This window comes from Enhydra lutris, unplaced genomic scaffold (genome assembly GCF_002288905.1).
Source record: "Enhydra lutris kenyoni isolate GAN:26980312 unplaced genomic scaffold, ASM228890v2 scaffoldscaffold14, whole genome shotgun sequence".
In the NCBI taxonomy this organism is placed as follows: domain Eukaryota; kingdom Metazoa; phylum Chordata; class Mammalia; order Carnivora; family Mustelidae; genus Enhydra; species Enhydra lutris.
The window spans coordinates 38,803,265-38,824,033 of record NW_019154098.1 but is presented as its reverse complement, the minus strand read 5'-3'; the positions used below and the strand labels follow the sequence as shown (position 1 = coordinate 38,824,033).

General features: G+C 38.8%; 1 protein-coding gene across 1 annotated transcript in view; it reads right to left on the bottom strand.

The window, feature by feature from the left end:
* The window catches only part of LOC111146471 (serine/threonine kinase 3), a 269,794-nt gene extending 250,814 nt beyond the window's left edge, over positions 1-18,980 (bottom strand). Inside the window, exon 1 of the mRNA XM_022502025.1 lies at positions 18,785-18,980. Coding sequence (XP_022357733.1) covers positions 18,785-18,810 — 26 coding nt within the window. The 5' untranslated portion in view covers positions 18,811-18,980. The remainder of the gene's footprint in view (positions 1-18,784) is intronic.
* Between the last annotated feature and the right edge of the window lie 1,789 nt (positions 18,981-20,769).

Genomic DNA, 20,769 nt, shown 5'->3' with positions numbered 1-20,769 from the left:
ACTATGGTCCCATAGCACTTAGCACACTGAATCATTATTCCTTTCATTATTTATTTACTATATGAGTTTAATCACTAGAGCTAAAATGGGAATTCCATGAAGATATGGATCATGTCTCATCCAGCCTCATATCTGCAGAATCACACACTACTTTTCTTCAACAAATAAAAGAATAAACAAATGAAAAAAAAACAAATTTGCTAACTACTAGAGACCTTATGGAACTTCAAAATGCCAGTCACACAGTGCCCTTAAAGAGAAAAACCTACCTTCATGTGTAAGTTGTTATGGTTCATCACATGCTACCTCAAACTAAATCAGCTTTACCATCCCAGCAATAAAAACTAAATATAGCTAGAACTTGATCCAGAGGCCAAAAACATCCACCCAAAGGTTGAAATGGCCAACAGGGATGTTCCAAATTTCATGTGCAAAATGGCCCAATTCACCTTAGGTTTCAGAAAGTATGAATGATACGTGAACAAAGATGACAAAGGCCATGGGAGCTCACGTCATTTTTCCAAGTGACTCTAAGCTGCTACTTCCTTTATTTTGGAGCGAATTCCACAAGCCAGTATCAGAGACACTGAAGCTCATATGGAACAAGCAGCTGACTATGCACCTTCCCATGCTCCCCCATGCACATTTCCTGAGTTATCCTTGCAATAAAATTCTATCACTGAAGACAATCTGTGTATCTCTCTTCCTTTTGGTCTTAAAGGACCTAAGGAGCAGAGTAACTACTACAGGAAACTAAGCAGAAAGAAGACACACACACCAAATGCAAACTGGCACAAGAGTGACGTCACTCATCAGTAGAGAGGTTAGATGGAAGGCAGGGATTCCATTGTGAACACATTACTTCTGAGAGACAGCAAAGTAGTCAACTGTTATCTAGTAGATTGAAAATACTGAGTAACACTGACCACAAAAGACTGATTCTTAAAGGTATGTATTTGTGGGTCATTTTGATCAAAGTTGAAAACTTAAGAGTGGATAAACTCACCAAGGAAATAACTACATTAAAAAAAAGAGGAGGTAGGCCATGTCAATGCAAGGTCAGTGCCAATTATGAATTGGAAAGAAGAGCACTAAAACGGAGAAACAGAAGCAATAGAAAAATCAGAAGGCCAGAGAGAAAGAAAGCTTTCAGAAACATATAGGGATACCTCGGTGGCTCAGTTGGTTAAGGGTCTGTCTTGGGCTCAGGTCATGATCCTGGAGTCCCTAGATCAAGCCCAAGTCTGGGCTCCCTGCTCCGTGAGGAGTCTGCTTCTACCTCCCCTCCCCATCCCCTGCTCCTGCTCTCTTATCCACTCTTTCAAATAAATAAAACCTTGAAAGAAAGATAGATAGATAGATAAGAGGGATAAGAACAGAAAAAAGGTTTCTGATCTCCCCAAGCAATATCTAAAAACGTGCTACCTTAAAGCAGTTTCATTAGACAGACAAGGCCTGAGCATGTTTCAACAGAATGAAGCCTTACAAATAGAGATTTTAAAGATTCTAGAATCGGGGAACAAAAATGTGACTATAAGAATAAATATATATAAATATAAGAAGGGACGTGTTCAATGGTTACCTGAAAGTTAGAACGAGAGGAAATTGCCCTCCTATAATACAAGAAAAATTATGTAGGAACAATAATCACATGAAATGAGGATGAACGAATATAAGGTACTTCTTCTGCCTGCCAGTCACAGAATTTCAACCTTCTCTACAAAGTAGATGAAGTAATCTGTGCAATATTACGTGAAAATATAAGTGTAGGACAAAAAAAGAGAGTGCAAATTTGGGGGACTGGAGCTCTGACGCTAGTCAGGAGTTAACAGCTTTTTCTGAAAGTCTGTTAACACCAAACTAGCTCCCTGCAAGAAACAGAGCAGTCATAAAAGACTTAAGGTAGGAAAAAAAAAAAAAGAAGGAAAGAAAGAAAGGACTATACTTAATCCTTCTTTCTTTTCTGTTTCCAGCTTTGGAGCAGCGGTTTACAAGTTTGTAGACAGGTTGTAACTTCTGCTAAGGACGTCTCTTTAGCTTTGAAGAGACGGAAATAAACTTCAGAAGAAAGAAGGCACGGCTAGCTGCTTATGACGGGCTAAAGGTTTATTTTGTTTTGTTTTTAGCTGTGGTAAAATATACATAACATAAAATTTATTATTTTAACTATGTTTTTAAAGATTTTATTTAGTTACTTATTTGAAAAAGAGAGAGAGAAAGAGAGCATGCGAGCGGGGCAACAGGCAAAAGGAGAGAGAAAGCGAAAACCTCAAGTAGACCACGGTGAGCATGGAGCCCAACCCAAGCCTTGATCTCATAACCCTGAGATCATGACCTGAACTGAACCCAATAGTCAGATGCTTAACCACCTGAGCCACCCAGGCACCCCTACTGTTTTAATTATTTTTAAGTGTACACTTAAGTGGTATTAAGTACATTCACACTGTTAGGCAACCATCACCACTATTCATCTCCAGGGCTTTTCATTATCCCAAACTAAAACTCTTTATCCATTCAACGACCTCCTATTTTCCCCTCCCCTAGTTGGAACTAACCACCGTTCAACTTTGTGTCTTGATGAACTCCAATCATACAGTGTATGTGTCTTGTGTCTGGTTTCTTTCCGTTAGCAGGTTTTTAAGATTCAGCCATGTTGTAGGTAGCATGTATGACAAATTTCACTCCTTTCAAGGTTGAGTAATATACCAGAATGTATATAACACATTTTGCTTATCCATTCATCAGTGGACACTTTTAGCTACTGTGAATAATGCTGAAAATAAACTCTGGTGTACAGACATCTCTGAATCCCTGCCTTCAATTCTTTTGGATATATACCTAGAAATGGAACTGCTGGATCATATGGTAATTGTACGTTTCCTTTTTTATGGAACCATCACACTGTTTTCCACAGTGACTGTAGTATTTTACATTCCAGGGTACAAGAATTCCAATTGCTACATATCCTAGACAATACTTATTTTCTGGCTTTAAAGGAAAAGAAGCTAAGACAACACTTATTTTCTGGAAATAGATATAGATATAAATATAGATATAGTTATAGATATATAGATAAAATAGCCATCCTAAACAGTGTGACATGATCTCATTGTGGTTTTGATTTGCATTTCCCTAATGGGGAGGAATGTTGAGGTTCTTTTCACAGACTTACTGTCTATATCTTCTTTGGAGAAATGTCTATTCAAGTCCTTTGCCCATTTTTGGGGGGGGGGGGTGCGTAGTTTGGCCAAATACTTTTAAAGAGGAACACAGATGAAGGCTTTCTACATGGCTGCTCCTAGCTCTCTTGTCAAGAATAATTAGGATATGCCTTCTAGATCTCTTGGGAAACTAATCATGGAGAGGAGGACCTAGTTAGAGAGCAAATCCAGCAGAAGAAAAGAACTTCCAACTCTGCAAGAACAGAGGTACCCTTCCCTTTAAAGATCCTTCCACCTCATTTCGGCTCTGTAATTTTCAGTGTGTTTTTCTTTCATGGCAAATTTCCCTATATCTTACTAATCACACAATTGGCAGCTTTATTACCACTAATAGTAGCTATCTAGTAAGTCAGAACCTTTATTAACATACTGTTATTGCTGCCATATGCTAAGCACTATGTTGCATCTTACATGCAATACCTCATCTAAGTTTAAGTTCTCAGAGCACCTGGGTGTCTCAGTTGGTTAAGCATCTCCCTTCAGCTCAGGTCATGATCCCAGGGTTCCTGCTTCTCCCTCTCCCTCTGCCCCTCCCTCCCCAGCTTGTGCACACACACTCTCTCTCTCGCTCTCGCTCTCTCTCTCTCAAATAAATAAACAAAATCTTTAAAAAAAAATTTTAAATTTTCCTCTGGGTACCTGGATGGTGCAGTCGGTTAAGCATCCGTTTTGGCGCAAGTCATGATCTCAGGGTCATTAAGACTGAGCCTCCCATAAGGCTCTATGCTTACCATGGAGTCTGCGTAAGACTCTCTCTCCCTCTCCCTCTGCCACCCCCCCCACCCCACACACTCTCTTTCTCTCTCCCTCTAAAATAAATAAATCTTTTTAAAAATTAAATAAGTAAAATAAAATTAAGTTCTTCTCTTCAACCCTAGTAGTTTCATCTTGAATACTGTTAGAAAAGTAAAACATCTTTAAAATACATGAAAGGTTTTCATTCTTCAGTCTTTCAATTCCACTATCAAGCAATGTCAGTCTAAATACTAGCCTTAAAGAATTTTTTTTAAAGATTTTATTTAGCTATTTAACAGAGAGAGAGAGAGCACACAAAAGAGAACACAAACAGGGGGGCACTGTAGAGTGAGAGGGAGAAACAGACTCCCCACTGAGCAGGCAGCCTGATGCAGGGCTTGATCCCAGGACCCTGGGATCATGACCTGAGCTGAAGGCAGATGCTTAACTGACTGAGCCACCCAGGTGTCCCTTAACTAATATTTTTAATTTATACAACAATGACTCTGTCTTGAGTCCAGGAAAATCAAACATCTTTTCTACTTCAACCACAGAAAGTACACTTTTACCTCAAACTCATAAAATTTAAGGATCATTTTTTTCTGTTCCCTTTTGTTTTTTAAAGGCCAAACGCTTTGTAAATATTTAGATGTTTAGCTCTAAAGTAATACAACTCATTTTTTTTAACTCAACTAGAACATATTTATTCAAGTGAAAGCTGTCCTTTTATCTCTTTGGAAAGCTAGGTGTTTCTTCAGAAGATGTTGACAGTAACAGACACATTTCTGAAACACTTTAGAAGATATTTTCCAAGACAAATGGTTTACAATCACTATTTCTTCTAATCTTCACAAAACCCAAAGAAAAGGAACTATTACTACCTCCATTTTGCAAGATGGAGACTTAGAAAAGTTACCCTGCCCACCACTGCACTGAGTAAACGGCAGCGGTAAGACAAGAACCAAAGTCTGACTCTAGAGCTCTGGCTTTTAATTGTTTGGTTGTTAAGTATCACTGTTTCAATAGTAAAATAGATGTGATTTGATGATCTCATAGAGGATTTACTTTTTATAAAACTGTTTTAAAATGTATGAGGGTTTAGTTAATTACTGGCACTAGAATGAGATGAAATCCACCTAAGAAAACAGATGCTCTACAATAGACAGAAGACTATTTAAAATTAAAGTCTTATTTTTCAGCTCTATCATACATTTCCTCTCAAGTTGGGCTCTTTGCCCAAAAGTACTCTAAACTTATAATTTCCTGGCAAAGAGCTTTAAAGGAAAAGAAGCTGAGATTTTTCTCCTTCCTTCACCCTTCAGAGTCTTTCATTTTTATTTTCTAAGACTCTTTTCATTTTACCTCAATTGGAAAGTGACAGGATTCCTTTTAATTTCTTGTAACAAACCTATTCAAAGTTAAGAAATGCTGCAACATACTCCCTAGCTTTAAAGACGTGTTACTATATTCACTTTCTTAATAAACTGAATTATTTAAAAAAAAAAAGAATCCAGAAAATACAAACATAAAACAGCACATTTGAAAATGCTCTGACATATTCATTTCCTGCTAAAATAAAGATTTAAAATAATCTAATAAGAAATATGCAGTTATAAATGTCGTAACTTTTAATTTAGGTCCTTATAAAGATTTTTAAATATTCAATAACCATACCTAGATTTGAGAACTAAAAAAGAGAACAGAATCTCTAATTGATTAAAAATAAAAGAGGAAACTTGCCAAGGTCTACCCATGTACCTGCCATACAGAAAAATCTACCGTAATTTGTGCCAAAGACACTACCTACACTTTATAACTAGGTTTACTCATATATTTTGCTCTTCACTTATTTCCCTACATCTCAAATTTGAAGACAAAATATGAGCATTTAGTCTCTGTACACTCACAACTCGTTTCCACCCCTAGAATACTAGAATTAATTGTATTAATCCCAAACATAAATACATTAATTAAAGATATACCTACATTAATAAAAGTGTCATTTCAGAGAAACCTTAAACTGACAATATTAACATGTGTATCATTCAATGAGTTCCGTGCTCTGACTTCTGCTTAATTTTTATAGGCTTTCATAAATAGAGATGGGGGCTGTGGAAACTCGCTGAGTTCAGCTATTTGCACAGACGGACACTATTTTGCTTGATTTCTCAATACAGTTTTATTACACAGTAACAGCACATATGAAGCCACTTTCAGTATTTCCCTGTGGTTCTTTGTAAACAAATTAAGAAGATTATAGTGCTTTGTGAAAATGTTTTTGCTTTTTTAAATTTGGAGAATTTTTACCTGTTTGGTTTTGTTTTTTCTTTTTAGAAATAAAAATAAAATTTTTAAAATTTCAACTATATCTAGCAAAAAAAAATGTAATCACTATATGAAAGATAAATAGTCTAAATACTTTACCCATAGAAATTAAAAATAAACAACTATAAGTGTAGTGTTACTATATTTGCACAGGTGTAACTGACTCCAATTCACTTTGGTAATAATACCATGAGTCTTCAAAATATAATATTCCAAAATGACAGAAAATTTTTTTAGCTTAGGAATTCCACTGGCTTAAGATAAAATCCTGTTCCTTTTTTGATGCAAAAACTTTGGTTATTTTCATCTTAAATCTTAGAAACTCAGGGAAGTTGAAATAATTTTTTTCCCCTTCACTGTATATGATGTTCCTCCTCTTAAGTCAAAAGATCATTTCAAGATGTACTATGAGCCCTGCAGAAGAGAAAAAGACCTCTGGTAAGCAAAAACTGACACAAAGAGCATGTAGTTTACTTTCGGAAAGGAAGAGCGACTGTCAGGTCAGGTAATTATTTCTAAGATAAGTAGCAGTTTAGAAAAGGACACAGTAATGAGAATGACAGATAACAGTGAAAGACAAGACTAGATTTAAGGAAAAAACAGCCATATGTATACAGCAACAAAGCTTCAAACACATCAAAAAAGCACCCATAACTGTTTCCATGAACTAAAACTATCAACAATTCTATGAACTGTTTCTATGATTGCTTTCATGAAGAAGAAAAGTATGATCATTTGCTTTCTTTATCAGTTTCAGAAGACTGGGTCAAGTGCCTTCATTTTGGAATGATTTCCATCAAAACTGGCTGTATAAAAGTGTTTGTAAAATATTTTAAAAATATAATGCTTAAAGTAGTTTACTTCATTTACTTGGAAAAATCCATTACATGGTATATCGTACTGGCCAATGATGCTAAATATAAAGTATAACCATATCACTATTTTGGCAGGCTCTCTGAAATCACATGAGTGTTTTGTGTATATTAATTAAAGCTATCTAATCAAGTGCTGAGAGTCTATATAACGGGGAGGGGATCCCATTGTCATCATTTGCCTAGTACCTGAATTCTCTTCTATGAGGAAAAAGCAAACAAAAACAAAACCAAAACCTTAGAAGTATACAATGAGAAGCAAAGCTCATAGAAGGAAAATTCATTCTACTGGGAAAACAGAGTCATCAAAATACTTTCTTCTCAAGAGTTTAATTTGTATATTTTTAATTTCCCCTAAAATTTCATGAGGCTCCCTCGCTTAATTTGACCCTTATTTCTTATAATTCTTAGAAATTACATGAACTATAGATTTTATTCAGACCAATCATTTCTCTGTGATCCAAACCTCTATGATACAAATTTCACTGATTGCTAAAAATGTTTAAATAGCTGATCATTGGAAAATGGCTACTGTTTGTTGTTTAACTGCAAGATGACGGACTAATTCACATAGCAGTTTATAGATATAACCAATGCAGTAATTAATACAGTAAGTAATTACACTAAAACTAATTCCTTCTAAAGTTACATGACATAGCATCAAACGTAAAGTGCCCACCATGTCACTGAGACAAACCTGATGTTATTTATTTGAAAGTACAATAAAGCTTAACAAGAGGGGCTAATATCAAAACTAAAAAGGAATTAACATACGGCATTTAAGATTTCGATATGCTTCATTTTGCAATTCATCATACTGTAGACAGGGCTGGATTTATAAAGCAGCCTCGAGATGCCCCTGAATTTTGTTTATGCATAGATACACTTCTACGTATGTAAGACAAAGCAGGCTAAAAGGTCTACCTTAAAAAATAAGGCCTGAAATCTAATCTTATCACTAGTGGTGTTTTTTGTCTCGGATTCTTTCATTTTCTGTATCTTTTTGTTTAAGAAGAAACTAGGTCACCTGAAACATTCAGAGGTGAGAAAGAAGTGAAGCTGGATATTAGGATAACACTGGACCAAAGGGTAACCAAAGTTAAGGGAGGGGGAATGTGAAGGTAAAAGTCCACTCAAAATGGTCTCTACCACAGAATTTGTCTACATACACCCAATTTCGGACTTAAACTTAGAAACATAAAGGTATGATAGAGATATTAGCCAGAGGAAGAAAATGTCAGTGCCATCACATTTTTTGACACAGTACCCCACCATTGGAAAGAACGAGTCAGTTCTTCTACCTATGAAAAAACACTATTTAAAATTAAAGTGGCACTAACAAATTAGCGTGCAGGTTGGGGTCCTGAAATACCATTTCTCACAAAAAGAAAGTAGTACTTCTCGGAGAAATGGTTGATTCCAGATCCAGAACAGGAAATGGACATGATGGGCCCTGAATATCTTTTCACAGCAGACAACAAGGAAGCTATGGGTCACGTTGTCCCTGAAAGGCCTCCCACTAACCAAAGATGGGGGGCCACTTTGAGCTTCAGCTGCAAGAACTATAATGGATTAAAATCCACCAAATATGTTTAAATCCACTGGCTCATAATGGCACTTAAAAAAAGAAAAAAAGGGGGCACCTGGGTGGCTTAGTCATTAAGCACCAGCCTTCGGCTCAGGGCATGATCCCAGGGTCCTGGGACAGAGCCGGCATCAGGCTCCCTGCTCTGTGGGAGGCCTGCTTCTCCCTCTCTCACTCCCCCTGCTTGTGTTCCCTCTCTCACTGTGTCTCTCTCTATCAAATAAGTAAATAAAATCTTGGGGGGGAAAAAAAAAAGAAGAAGAAGAAGAATCGGTGCCCTTTGGAGAAAAATAGAGAACTAATACATTCTCTTGAAAACAGGTAAAGGGGAAGAATCAAGCATTTATCCTATCTTACTTTTATAGACTGTACCACTGGGTAATCCAACAAAAGATGAGGGAGGTGACTCTATAAAAAACATTCCAATTAACAAATGAAAACAAAATGATTATTTAGAATTTCACCATTTTGCAACATCCAGTGAATGACCAGAAATAAGCACTAACCATCAACAGCTGCTAACAACACAAAAAAAGAGAGATAACTACATACTAAGTGACTAATACAGTCTTGCCAAACACCACCTATCACAAAGACTAAGGGATCGAAATTGAGCCTTCCAGTGTCTGGATCCAGTTTCTCACTGGCAGAAGATACAGAGGGCAAAAGAACAGTAGAACTGCACCTTGGGTAAGTAGTCAGCAAAATCCAAGCTGTGGGAAACTACAAACGTCCTGCATTCTTCAACAGGTAAAAGAGAAGAAAAGGGATGGAGAACTAATGTAAAATGAAAAGTGACATTTCCTATAAAAACTATTTTTTAATTGGCAAGACTAACCTAGAGTGTCTAGCGATGCACATTTGGGTTATTACTATAGAAGTCGGTATAAGAATTACTTATGGGAAAAGGCAGCTATGACTAGGATGGAACACAAAGAAGGAAGGGTAGCAGAGTTCTATTTCTTAACCTGACTGGTGATTACAAAGGTGTCTGCCTTAAGGTAATCATCGCGCCATATGTTTATTTTTTACTGATGTTTTATTAAAAACATTTTTTAATAGCAGGTTATCAGGACACCTGAATGTTGCAAACACCTAACAAAGGCTTAGTATGATTCCCATTCTCTAGACTAATGCAGTGAAAATAAGAGGTTAAAAAAAGAAGTCAGTGCCCATCATTTCCTCCTACCCACTTCCTCTTCTAAGGGAACCACCTAATATCACAATCAGGGCCCAACAGATTCACTTTCCTGGGTGTCGAGAAATTCTAAGAAAGAGACTATGAGATACCCCACCCTGTTCCTCTCCCAGTCTTCCTCCAACCCCCAAGTTGCTCAAACAAAAATGCAGGAGCCACAATTCTCTTTCTTCCCCAATTCCCACATCTAGTCTATCAGCAAGTCCTTCGTTTCCAACTCCAAAATATAACTTACATCTGTCCACCCTTCTCTCCATCTCCACTGACTCCACCATCTAACCATGAACCACAGCCATGGCCTCCCAACTTGTTCCCCTCCTGTCATTCTTAACTCTCTACAATCTATTCTTCCGAAAGCAACCCAAATGATCTTTTAAAACAAACTGCTTAAAATTCTGTTTAAAACCATTTAATGACAGCCCATTGCACTTTCACATCCAAATTCCTTTCCATGGCCTGCATCATTGAATCCCTGCCCATCTCTCTGACCTCATCTCCAACCACTTTCTCCCATTTTACAATCCAGCCGCAGTGGCCTCATTTCAATTCCTCCCACACACTATGCTCTTTCCCACCTGAAGGCCTTCTCAAAGCTTTCCCTCTGCCTGGAATACTCTTTCCAGCTGTTCACAAGGATAACTTCTCAACCCCATATCGCAGCTTTAGTATTACCTTCTCAGAGAAGTTCTGTCCAACTACCCTATCAAACAGGTTCCACCATTTTTCTCTATCAGTATGTGCTACTCCTATCCTTCATAGTTCAAGCTCCAACTACAGTGTATGTCCTATGAGGTCAAAGATCTCAACCACTTCCTTCAACAACATACCCAGCATTTAGCATTTGAAAGGAAGTTAATTAATAATTAATAATAAAAATAATAATAATTACTAAAAAAAGGCAGTTAATTAATAATAATAATCACTTCCTTCAACAACATACCCAGCATTTAGCATTTGAAAGGCAGTTAATTAATAATTACTGAATAATAAACATTAATTTATTAATTAAATTAATTTAATGTATTAATAAATGAGCAAATGAATGAACTCAAAGCTGACATCTAATTTCTGCCATGATTAATGATCAGTGAGTAAATAAAGCCAATTTTAATTTTTTTTCTTCCAAACTTTTTATTTAAATTCCAGTTAGTTAACATAGTGTAATATTGGTTTCAGGAGCATAATTTAGTGATTCTTCACTTACATACAACACCAGCACTCACCATAACAGGTGGTTTCCTTAATACCCATCACCCATTTAGCCCATCTGCCCACCCACCTCCCTCTACCAGCCCTCAGTTTCTTCTCTACAGTTAAGAGTCTCTGTGGTTTAGAAAGCCAGTTTTTAGAAAGAAAACGGCGAATGGGGCAACTCTGCAGACTCAGGAGAGATCATCTGGCTCCAGAGAGAAAAAGTCAAGGAAATTAGCTGCCTATTATCTTTAATTCATGCTTTCCTCAAATATGTAAAGGGTTCACCTAAATTACAAAAATAATTTTAACTTGCATTCCTTTCCAACTATAGGTCCCATGATTTCAGAAAATCAAAAATCCTAACAATGAAAACTGATCTGGACAGAGAGTAACATTCCATATTTTGAATATTGAATATAAATTCCATATTTTGAATATAAAAACTACCTCATCCTTGGAATCACATATGCATGTGTGTCTGTGTCTGGACACCAAGATACTAATATTTATATCAAGATATCTGGAACTATCTGAAAATGTTACTCTATTTGACCTCTTTACTAAGATGTCTGATACCATATAAAGTTTTGTTTTATTTCATTTTGTTTAAAGATTTTATTTATTTGAGAAAGAGAAAGCAAGTGAGCACAAGTTGGGGTGGCAGAGAAAGGGAGAAGCAGACTCCCCATTGAGCAGGGAGCCCAATGTGGGGCTCGATCCCAGGACCCCAGAATCATGACCTGTGCCACATGCAGATGCTTAAACAACTGAGCCACCCAGGTACCCCTGATTCATGTAAAATTTACAAACTAATTCAGAACTCACATATACTATCACATGTACACCTATATTAATTACCAGCAACATTAACAGTTTTCTGTAATTCTCATTTTGCTAGCAAGTCATTTTGTAAGATACATCCTTTAATATACTTTTAAGATGTTCAAGGTAATCAGCACCTTAATAGTCATGGCATGCAAACAATGAACTTATTTTTAATATTCATACATGTCTATTTACATATTTGTTACTTTCATTTGTTCAATGGCAGACTCTGTGGAAAAAACAGTTATAAAAAGACATTTGAAATAAAGACTCTGTTCCAAGAGCTAAGAACTGAAATGAGAATAATCCTAATATATGAGGCAATTCAAATAAAATCATAACAAGAAAGAGACTTGGGACAAATAAAAAAGAAAGTTTCTATCAGATAGTATAAATTTTCTCTTTAGCAGAAAAACCTAGAGACCTTTGGTCCTTAGAAAGGGTGCAGCTGGGAGGGTTTCAGAAGCTGAGGCAATCATAATGATAGCTTTGCACAGGGTCATTCCACACGAAAAGGGACCCGAGCCTTTGCCTAATAGCAACACTTATGTATCACATATTCTTTTGTGAATTCTGTCAGACATCACAGACCATCATTGTCCATTTTCCCATACTTCAATCGGGAACGATATACTGTCCTGGTACAGTCAAAATACTGTAGTTTTTAGAGAACAGTTTCCTTTCTCCCCGTCACCTCTATCCTATTGTGTGTATAGGTAGGTACACTCACACCAATCTGGATCCTTCTGTCAGTGCCATCACTGAGCTTTTGTGGATCAGGATAGAGTTTGAAATGAAGTCAGTTTCTTGACTGTCACTACTACATATGCTTGACAATGTCTTTTCAAACTGCAGATCACAACCCATTAGAGGGTCATGGAAATAATTTGGTGGCTCATGACCAGCAGTTTTTCAGTGAAACAGAACATAAAGGAAAAGAGAAAAATACCAAAAACATCCTACATAGTACATTGTGTGAAACTTCTGTTTTAGTTTTATATGTATGTGGGCCTGTGCTGGGTTTCACCATCAATATATTTTTTTTTTTTTTAATTTTTTCAGAGCCACTAATACATGATGGCCTAAAGTGACGGGAACTTTAGTTCAACACAGACTTCTCTGAACCCAGAAAAATTAAATTCAAAGCACTTCCCCCTCTCCTTATAATCCAAACAAGAAATACTCAATTTAAACCTTTTATTATTAAAGCTTTATTGATGCACACTTCTCCAATGAACATTTAGATTACTTTAGAAAAACAAGTTTCAACTTAGCTGAGTTTAATACATGTTTACCTTTTTCTTTACATTTCTAACAAATTCTTTAGCACTAATATATACTATATCTCAGTCCCTTAAAGAACAAAAGATAAATTAATCTTTGCCTCGGGTGGACTAAAAACTGAGCTTATCTCCTGTCTTAATGTGCAACTGAAGTGTGCCCACCCGGACCTGCTCCAGAGGTTACAGTCATCCTCCCTGTCTTTAGGAAGAAGAACCAACTGACCATTCCCATCCTAAGGGCCTAAATCAATTTTAAAGGAGTTGGTGCCAGCCCCAGTTAACCGAGAAAAGCCAAAAGAAGAACCGCTATGATTTAGGGACCCAGTCGTTAATGCAAAAAGATGCTCCTGTTTGCTTGAATCTTTTCTTGCCCTTTGAAATACTCAGAACCTCTCCCTTAGCCTGCCTCTGAAGTTGGGAGCATCCCCCAGGGCCTTCTACTACCTGAGGTTGCTGCCTTTGTTTTGTACAGTCCTCAGGTCATCGTCTCAAAGAAAACTCTAGCTCCCCATTTGTCAATCTCTCCAGTAGTAAGCACAGAAGAATTCTGATCCCAAGGGCACATGAATTAGTAATATTGACACAAAAGGAAGCCCACACCTCTTCTCACTGCCTTCATGATTTTCGTCATACCCTACTATCTGCTTATCTGGCCTGTGGCTCTGTCCCACACAACTCAGTTCTAAGAGTTGATAGTTCCCGGCAGTCTGTTTACCTGCATTCCCAATTTCTGGTCTAAGGTCAGGGCTGCTGATACTACAGGTAGATATGGGGTGTTCATGCTGAGGAATCTATAAATACCTTCTACTTCACCCTTCTATATCCTCGTCCTTTTACTTTTGCTTTTTCATTCCTTAATTATCTTCTGACTAACACTCCATTTGTTCACAGCAAGACTTTCCCTTGAGAAATAACTGTTTTCTTACCTTCACTTTCCATTTGTGTGAATGCACTTTGTAACCCTAACATCTTAACTTGAATCTTCAATTTTACTTCCCCCAACTATCTTTTCATGCTATAAAAAAAGAAATTTGCAAAGACTCTAACCATGGCTTAAATCAAAGAACTTTCCTTATTAGTCTCAAGAGTCAATTTCAGGATCTTACTCCCTTATTATCCTTCCAGTGTTTTCACTGTTCACCCCAACTTTTCCTCCAAGTATACCTTAATGAATTTTAAATTTTAAGTATCTATTAATCTTATAATCTAACGAGGAACAAGGCCTATCTGGTAAAGTCTACCTCTCCAGCAATGATATTCTGTCCTCTCTTTAAAAATATTATCTATAGGGGCACCTGGGTGGCAGAGTGGGTTAAGGCTCTGCCTTCGGCTCAGGTCATGATCTCAGGGTCCTGGGATCGAGCCCCGCATCGGGCTCTCTGCTCAGCGGGGAGCCTGCTTCTCCCTCTCTCTGCCTGCCTCTCTGCCTACTTGTGATCTCTCTCTCTCTCTCTGTCAAATAATAAATAAAATCTTTAAAAAAAAATATTATCTATATAACAATCTATCTTCAAGTAACCAGAGTTTTCATGCTACCCACCACCTATCACAGAGACCCATCTCCCCTTTTATGAATGTTCTACTTGGTGAGGATCTCATGCTTTGATCATTTCATTTCCTCTTCTATCTCTTAAAACCTACCTATTGTGTGGTCATTTTTCTTTCATCGCCTACAAAGAAATCTGAGAAACTCAACTTACCGAAACACTAATAATTAAGAACTACTTAATAGACTTCCATTCCCAGAGGGAACTTATTTTCATAAGGACTTATGAAGACCTCTGTGACAGACCTGTTAAGGAAATCTGAGGAATATAAAAGCTATTCTGATACCTCAAGTCAGTGACTATAAGTGATCACATCCATTGTCTGTATTTAACACAGACTTGGTGAGACCAAGTCAATGATGTGAGGTAAGAAAGGCCTTCTAGATCCTCCAGTCATGATTTTCAGATCTGGCTGCAAAGGGGAATCTCCAGCTCCCAGAGGAAAAGAATGACACCCAAGAGCAAAGGCAGACACAAATACCCAAGCCTAACACTAGGTCAGATATATACGAACAACATGATAAAAACACAAAGACATGTATGGTATGGAAATAAGAAATATCCAATTCAGAATAGTGACAATCCTTCAGGGGATAGGGAGGGAAAGCAACTGAGAAGAGATATACTTAAGAAAATTCAAATATATTCACAATATTTTATTTCTAAAGCTGGGTAATGGGATACATAAATACTAAATTAGCTCCTATTATCTTTTGAATATCTAAAATCTTGTAACTGAAGAAAGAACAATATGAAGATGGCATATAGTCAAACTGACATCATATTAGAAATACAGAGAAATACCTTAGCCTAGAAAGCACTCAAATAAGATACTTTATGAAACGGGCCTTAAAGGAAGAATAAAACACAGATTACTAGCAAAAAAGGAGGAAAAGCATTAACAAAGGCAAAGTTAGAAGTATCCATGGCCTACAATCTAAATAAAAAATAAAAGGGAAACTTCAGGAGGACAGATTCATCTTGGAGAAGAGTAACAAAAGCCTGGGGATTAAATCTAAGACCAAGTGCTAGGGGTCTTGGGTAATAAGTAGGCTAGTGTGCCCCAATCCCCCTCCCCAAAAAAATTTTTTTTAAAAAGGAATACCGTGGTGGAAGTGATGTTTTGACAAATCAGAAGCCATTTGCAAGACACACGAAAGCAAACAGTTTCCTATGGATCATTAGGAGGTTCTGTAGGGCAGCAAAAGGGGAATAGAAGGAGGTAAGGTACTGAGAACCAGGTCCTAGTCCCCTGCCTCTACTCCAAACAGAGCCTTTCTGCTAAAAATTTTTTAAAACCACTGCACTAAAGTACCTAGTTGGAAGGCACTGCTGTAAATCAAGTATAAGGGTCATAAAACCCAAGAATGGGGTAATCGTATCAAAAATGAAAAAGGGAAAAGAAAATGAATCCAGACTTTTTTTTTTTTAATGGAGAATTCAATAGGCCTTAGTGACAAATTAGACGGAATAATGGAAGTGTGGATCTGCATGAAAAAATCAAATATACCAACCAAACAGCAGCTGCTGGTCATACAGATTTAAACATGAGCAGCGTAAATGTGACCATGTAAAAAAGTGTCTGAGCCATACGGAAGTGCTACTCAAGGCCGAAAAGCAAAGCGACATTCCTACAGGGATTAGGAAAAGCACAAGAAGAGGGCCCAGAGGATTGTGCAAAGAAATAACCACCATATCAGAGAAGGCTAAGAAAGTGAGTCTTTAAAAAGAGGTAGCACGGGGGCGCCTGGGTGGCTCAGTGGGTTAAAGCCTCTGCCTTCGGCTCAGGTCATGGTCCCAGTGTGCTGGGATCGAGCCCCACATCGGGCTCTCTGCTCTGCAGGGAGCCTGCTTCCACCTCTCTCTCTGTCTGCCTCTCTGCCTACTTGTGATCTCTGTCTGTCAAATAAATAAATAAAATCTTTAAAAAAAACAAAAAAAAAGAGGTAGCACGGTATATGGTGTGAGTGCACAGCCTTTGCAGCCAATCAGACTCAGGGTTCTGGCATCCCCTCCACTTACTTAACCTCTCTGAGTTTCATTTAATAAGCAAAGAATAAACTAACATTTAACATCACTAAACACATTACGGAGCCCTGTGCTAAGTGCTTTACACATGACCTATTTTAATCCTCACAACACACTTTACAGATGAAGAAATTAAATTTAGAACTAGCATAATAAGCTGCAGAGCCGGATTCCTGTTTCTTAAGACAATAAAATAATGTATATACAACATTCCTGGCAACCAAAATGACCTCAAAAATGGCATCTATATTTTATTATTAGAAGGTAATGATCCATAGGGAAAACACAAAAACACACGGTCAGTAATCCCTGTCATAGCCTTCCGTGTGGCAAACTCTTTCAGGGTCCTCAGCTACAGAACAGGATTAATACTTGTGATCCAACCTACTTAACAGGGCTTCTATGATGATATTATGAAAACGAAAATGCTATGAAAAAATTTTAAGTGATACTTGAATATATGGGGCTTAATGACACATATCTTGCTTTTCAGAAATGCCCCCCCCGGATCAGCGTAAGTCTCTCTGAAAGAGAACTAAAAATAAGCCTGTTGGATGTGCAAGCACCACTTTGAAAAAGTATAAATGACATGGAATGGTTATATGTGCCACCCACATGTCCCCCTGACCCTTCTAGGTTTTCCAAAGTCCCTGCAAGGACGGGGGATCTCTTACACCTATAAGAAACTCTGATAACTTAGAGCTAAAGAACAGACCGCTTCTACTTCAATTGGGAGTTGTTCGAGTTGACCTTAGGGCATCATCTCAGAGATGCCCCCTTACCGTCCTTCCAAAATAGAAGAGAAAAAAAAAAAGTCTCCAATATTTTTCTATGGTATGAAAACTGGGTGCCCAATCAATACTAGAGTTCAACACAAAATACCAGATAAAAACTATCAAGTCTCTGATAGCAGGTCTCTTTTGGAAACCCTTCCACAACCCCCCCCTCTTTTCACCTGAACAGATGGTTTCCAGGCTTCAAGGCTCATGTGTCTAGTCACACAATTCACAAGAGCTCACAAAGTTCCTACCTTTTTAATTATTCCATGTCCCTGAATATATCACCTTTCATCTAAAGATCTCTAAGCATCAGAACACGGGAACTCCTCAATCTTCACAACAGCACTCTCTGGGAGAAAGAGTAGTACCTTTATTTCATAAAAAATGAAAGACTGAGATTAAATGCTTTAAACACCACCAGTTAACTGATGTTGATTCATTCTTGGAGGGGAAAAAATGCACATTTTGAACTTAAAGCTATGGAGAGCCTTGATTTAGGATAACCATTTCAAATACTACTTTGAAAGTATCCACTGTGTACTCTTACTCTTCCAACATATTAAAGATTAAATATAAACAGTAAATATCAAAGCATCACTATTTTTATATGCCAGAAGAAAAAAGAAAACATATATGGGGGAGGGGTTCTAATTTAAGATTCCTACTGTCTTGCATCCATAAATACTTTTGAACTTGAGGGGCGTAAGGGGAGGAACACCTGTCAGTGCAGTATATGTACAAGTTTTACACACTGTGTAGCTATTAATATTGAATTCTTTAAACTGTTAATAAATAACCCGTCTTCTCAAATAAAAAGCAGTATTATGACAAACATTTGACAACAACGCCTACATGGCTGTTTCCCAGTGCCCCATCTCCGGGCTTCGTGAACTTGCCAGGAGGGAAAAGTCCGCCGGGCCCGGGAGTCCGGCCGCGGGGAGCCGGGCGCTGCCCCGCGACTTTCCACGCCGCCAGGCCCGGTTCGCGGGAGAGGCGAGGCTCGGCCTCCCCACGGGCCCCTCGGCCTGCGGACAGACGCGGCCCAGCACTCGATCCCGCCTCCCGACGCCCGGCGCGCCGGGACAGGGCCTGGCAGTCGCGGAGGGAGTCGCGGTCCGGCCCGGCCTAGGCACCCCCGCCAGCGGCCGCCGGCGCCGCCTCCTTCCTTCGCCCCTCTCCCAGCGTTCGTTACCTCTTGGGCGCTGGCGGCTGCTCCATGGCGGCCGAGGACAGAAGGAGGGACGCGGTGGGCGGTGAAGGCCGGAGGGAGGAAAGGAGCCGGGGCACCGGCCGGCCGAGCGCCGGGAGCCACTGGGGGAAACTCCAGGAACTCGGACCAACTTTCCCGTAACTCCGCGGCGGATCCCCCTCCCGTTCGGGAGTGCGGCTCCTCCCGGCCCGGGCCGCCCCGCCCCTCGGCCGCCGGCCGCCCGCCGCCGTCCTGGGAGAGTGGGCGGAGCGAGCCCCGGCCCAGGCTTGGTAGGCGGAGCCAGGCCCTGGTAGGGTGGGCGGGGTCGGAGGCGGAGGGACGCGCCAGCCACAGCGCTGGAAGTGGAAAAAAGGCGCGGAGATTGGAGGAGCTAGAGGCTAAGGCCTAGTTAGGACTCAGAGCCTGTATGTTTGGGCCGGGGGCACCTTCTTTTGAGCCGGCCAAGAGCTGCCGCTCCACTTTTGCCTCCATTGCTTTTGCCTCGATCCCATTTGACTCATTTCTCTGGATTTCCCAAACATCCCAAGCATCTTGTGCAGCCTTTTGAAGTGTTACTAACTGCCCACGCTTCCCTCTCTAGTTGTTTATAATTATTGGCTGTTCTGTCCCCCGCCATCTGACGTTTGTAGCTACAGCACTAGGGATACCACTGGAACTTCTTGTTTGATGTTGGTTGTGGACAAGCTCCTCACTACACTTCACTGTAATTACGTCTAATTACAAAGAAAATAATTACCGCAGTGAGATCTCTCAGTGCACCAATTTAAGTGCGCTGTGGTCTTGCCAGCTGTTCACTTGGGTAACCTGGAAAACCCATCACAAATTATGGTGCACAGAAAAGTACTCAAGAAAAGTTTGTTTTCTTCCTTCTTGTTACCCTCTCTCTCGCACTGGTTCCCAAGGCCCTTAGCTCATTGTCATTTGATCCCTGCTGGCATCTATCTTTTTTGTGTTATCATTGAACCTGAAATTCCATATATAAATATCTTTCTTATGACCATATACAGGTGATGTGTAATGAGTTTGCTTGCTTTCATTGGAAGTGATCAAGATGTAGAGTCATAGAGTTTTCTTGAAGATTAGAACAGTCTATGAAGAGAATGTTAAATAAAGGAACCTTATGAACATTAACCCAAATCAGACTTGTTTATTAATATTGTTTTCTTCTTTTTTGCATTGTTTCAATATGTAATAAACTTACATGATTTATTCTCAGAGCACTATATTCCCTTCTAAAATTAGTTATGTTAAATTTAAGACCATTCATGGTTGAAACCTGAAGTCAAATTCTGCAAACAAGAGAAATTATTACAAATTTTATACTCATTTTCATGTATTAAAGAACTACAGTCTAACAGTTCAGAAGTAACAAGACAACAAATAGCTTAATTATTAAAACATAAAATCCAGGAAAAACCTTTGAAATTATTTCACTCTATCCTTCAGTCTCATCCTCACTTCCATACCCTCGTCCCATCTTCTTATATTTCGTCAGAAAATTTTCTTACAGAGAACAACATTTCATCATCTCTTCTTAAAAAACTGTTACACTTTAAAATGGTCTCTGAATTAAGTTACCAATCTTAATCTCCAGAAAGCCTTTCTGAGTCAAACCACCAGTACCCCCTCCCACCCGCCCCACACTATTGCTGACATTTAAGTTGTGAAAGAGATACCTCTCTTCCATGTGCCCATAACACACCGTGCTGGCTTTTGTATGATGCTTATTGCACTGAACTGAAGTTCTGGTCATCCTAACCATGAGTCTACCGAGAATTAGACCTTGTCTTTACCCTCTCTATCCCTCGCAAAACAAGTATCTTGGATATAGTAAGGTTGGATGGTTTCTTTGGCGCCCCAGATTCACTCTTCATTCTTTCCCATCTGCCCTGTGCCCTAGGGGCTGACCTGTATGGCCGACATCACTGAGCTCTCAGCTCTCTGGCTTATAATTGGGTCTGAAGATA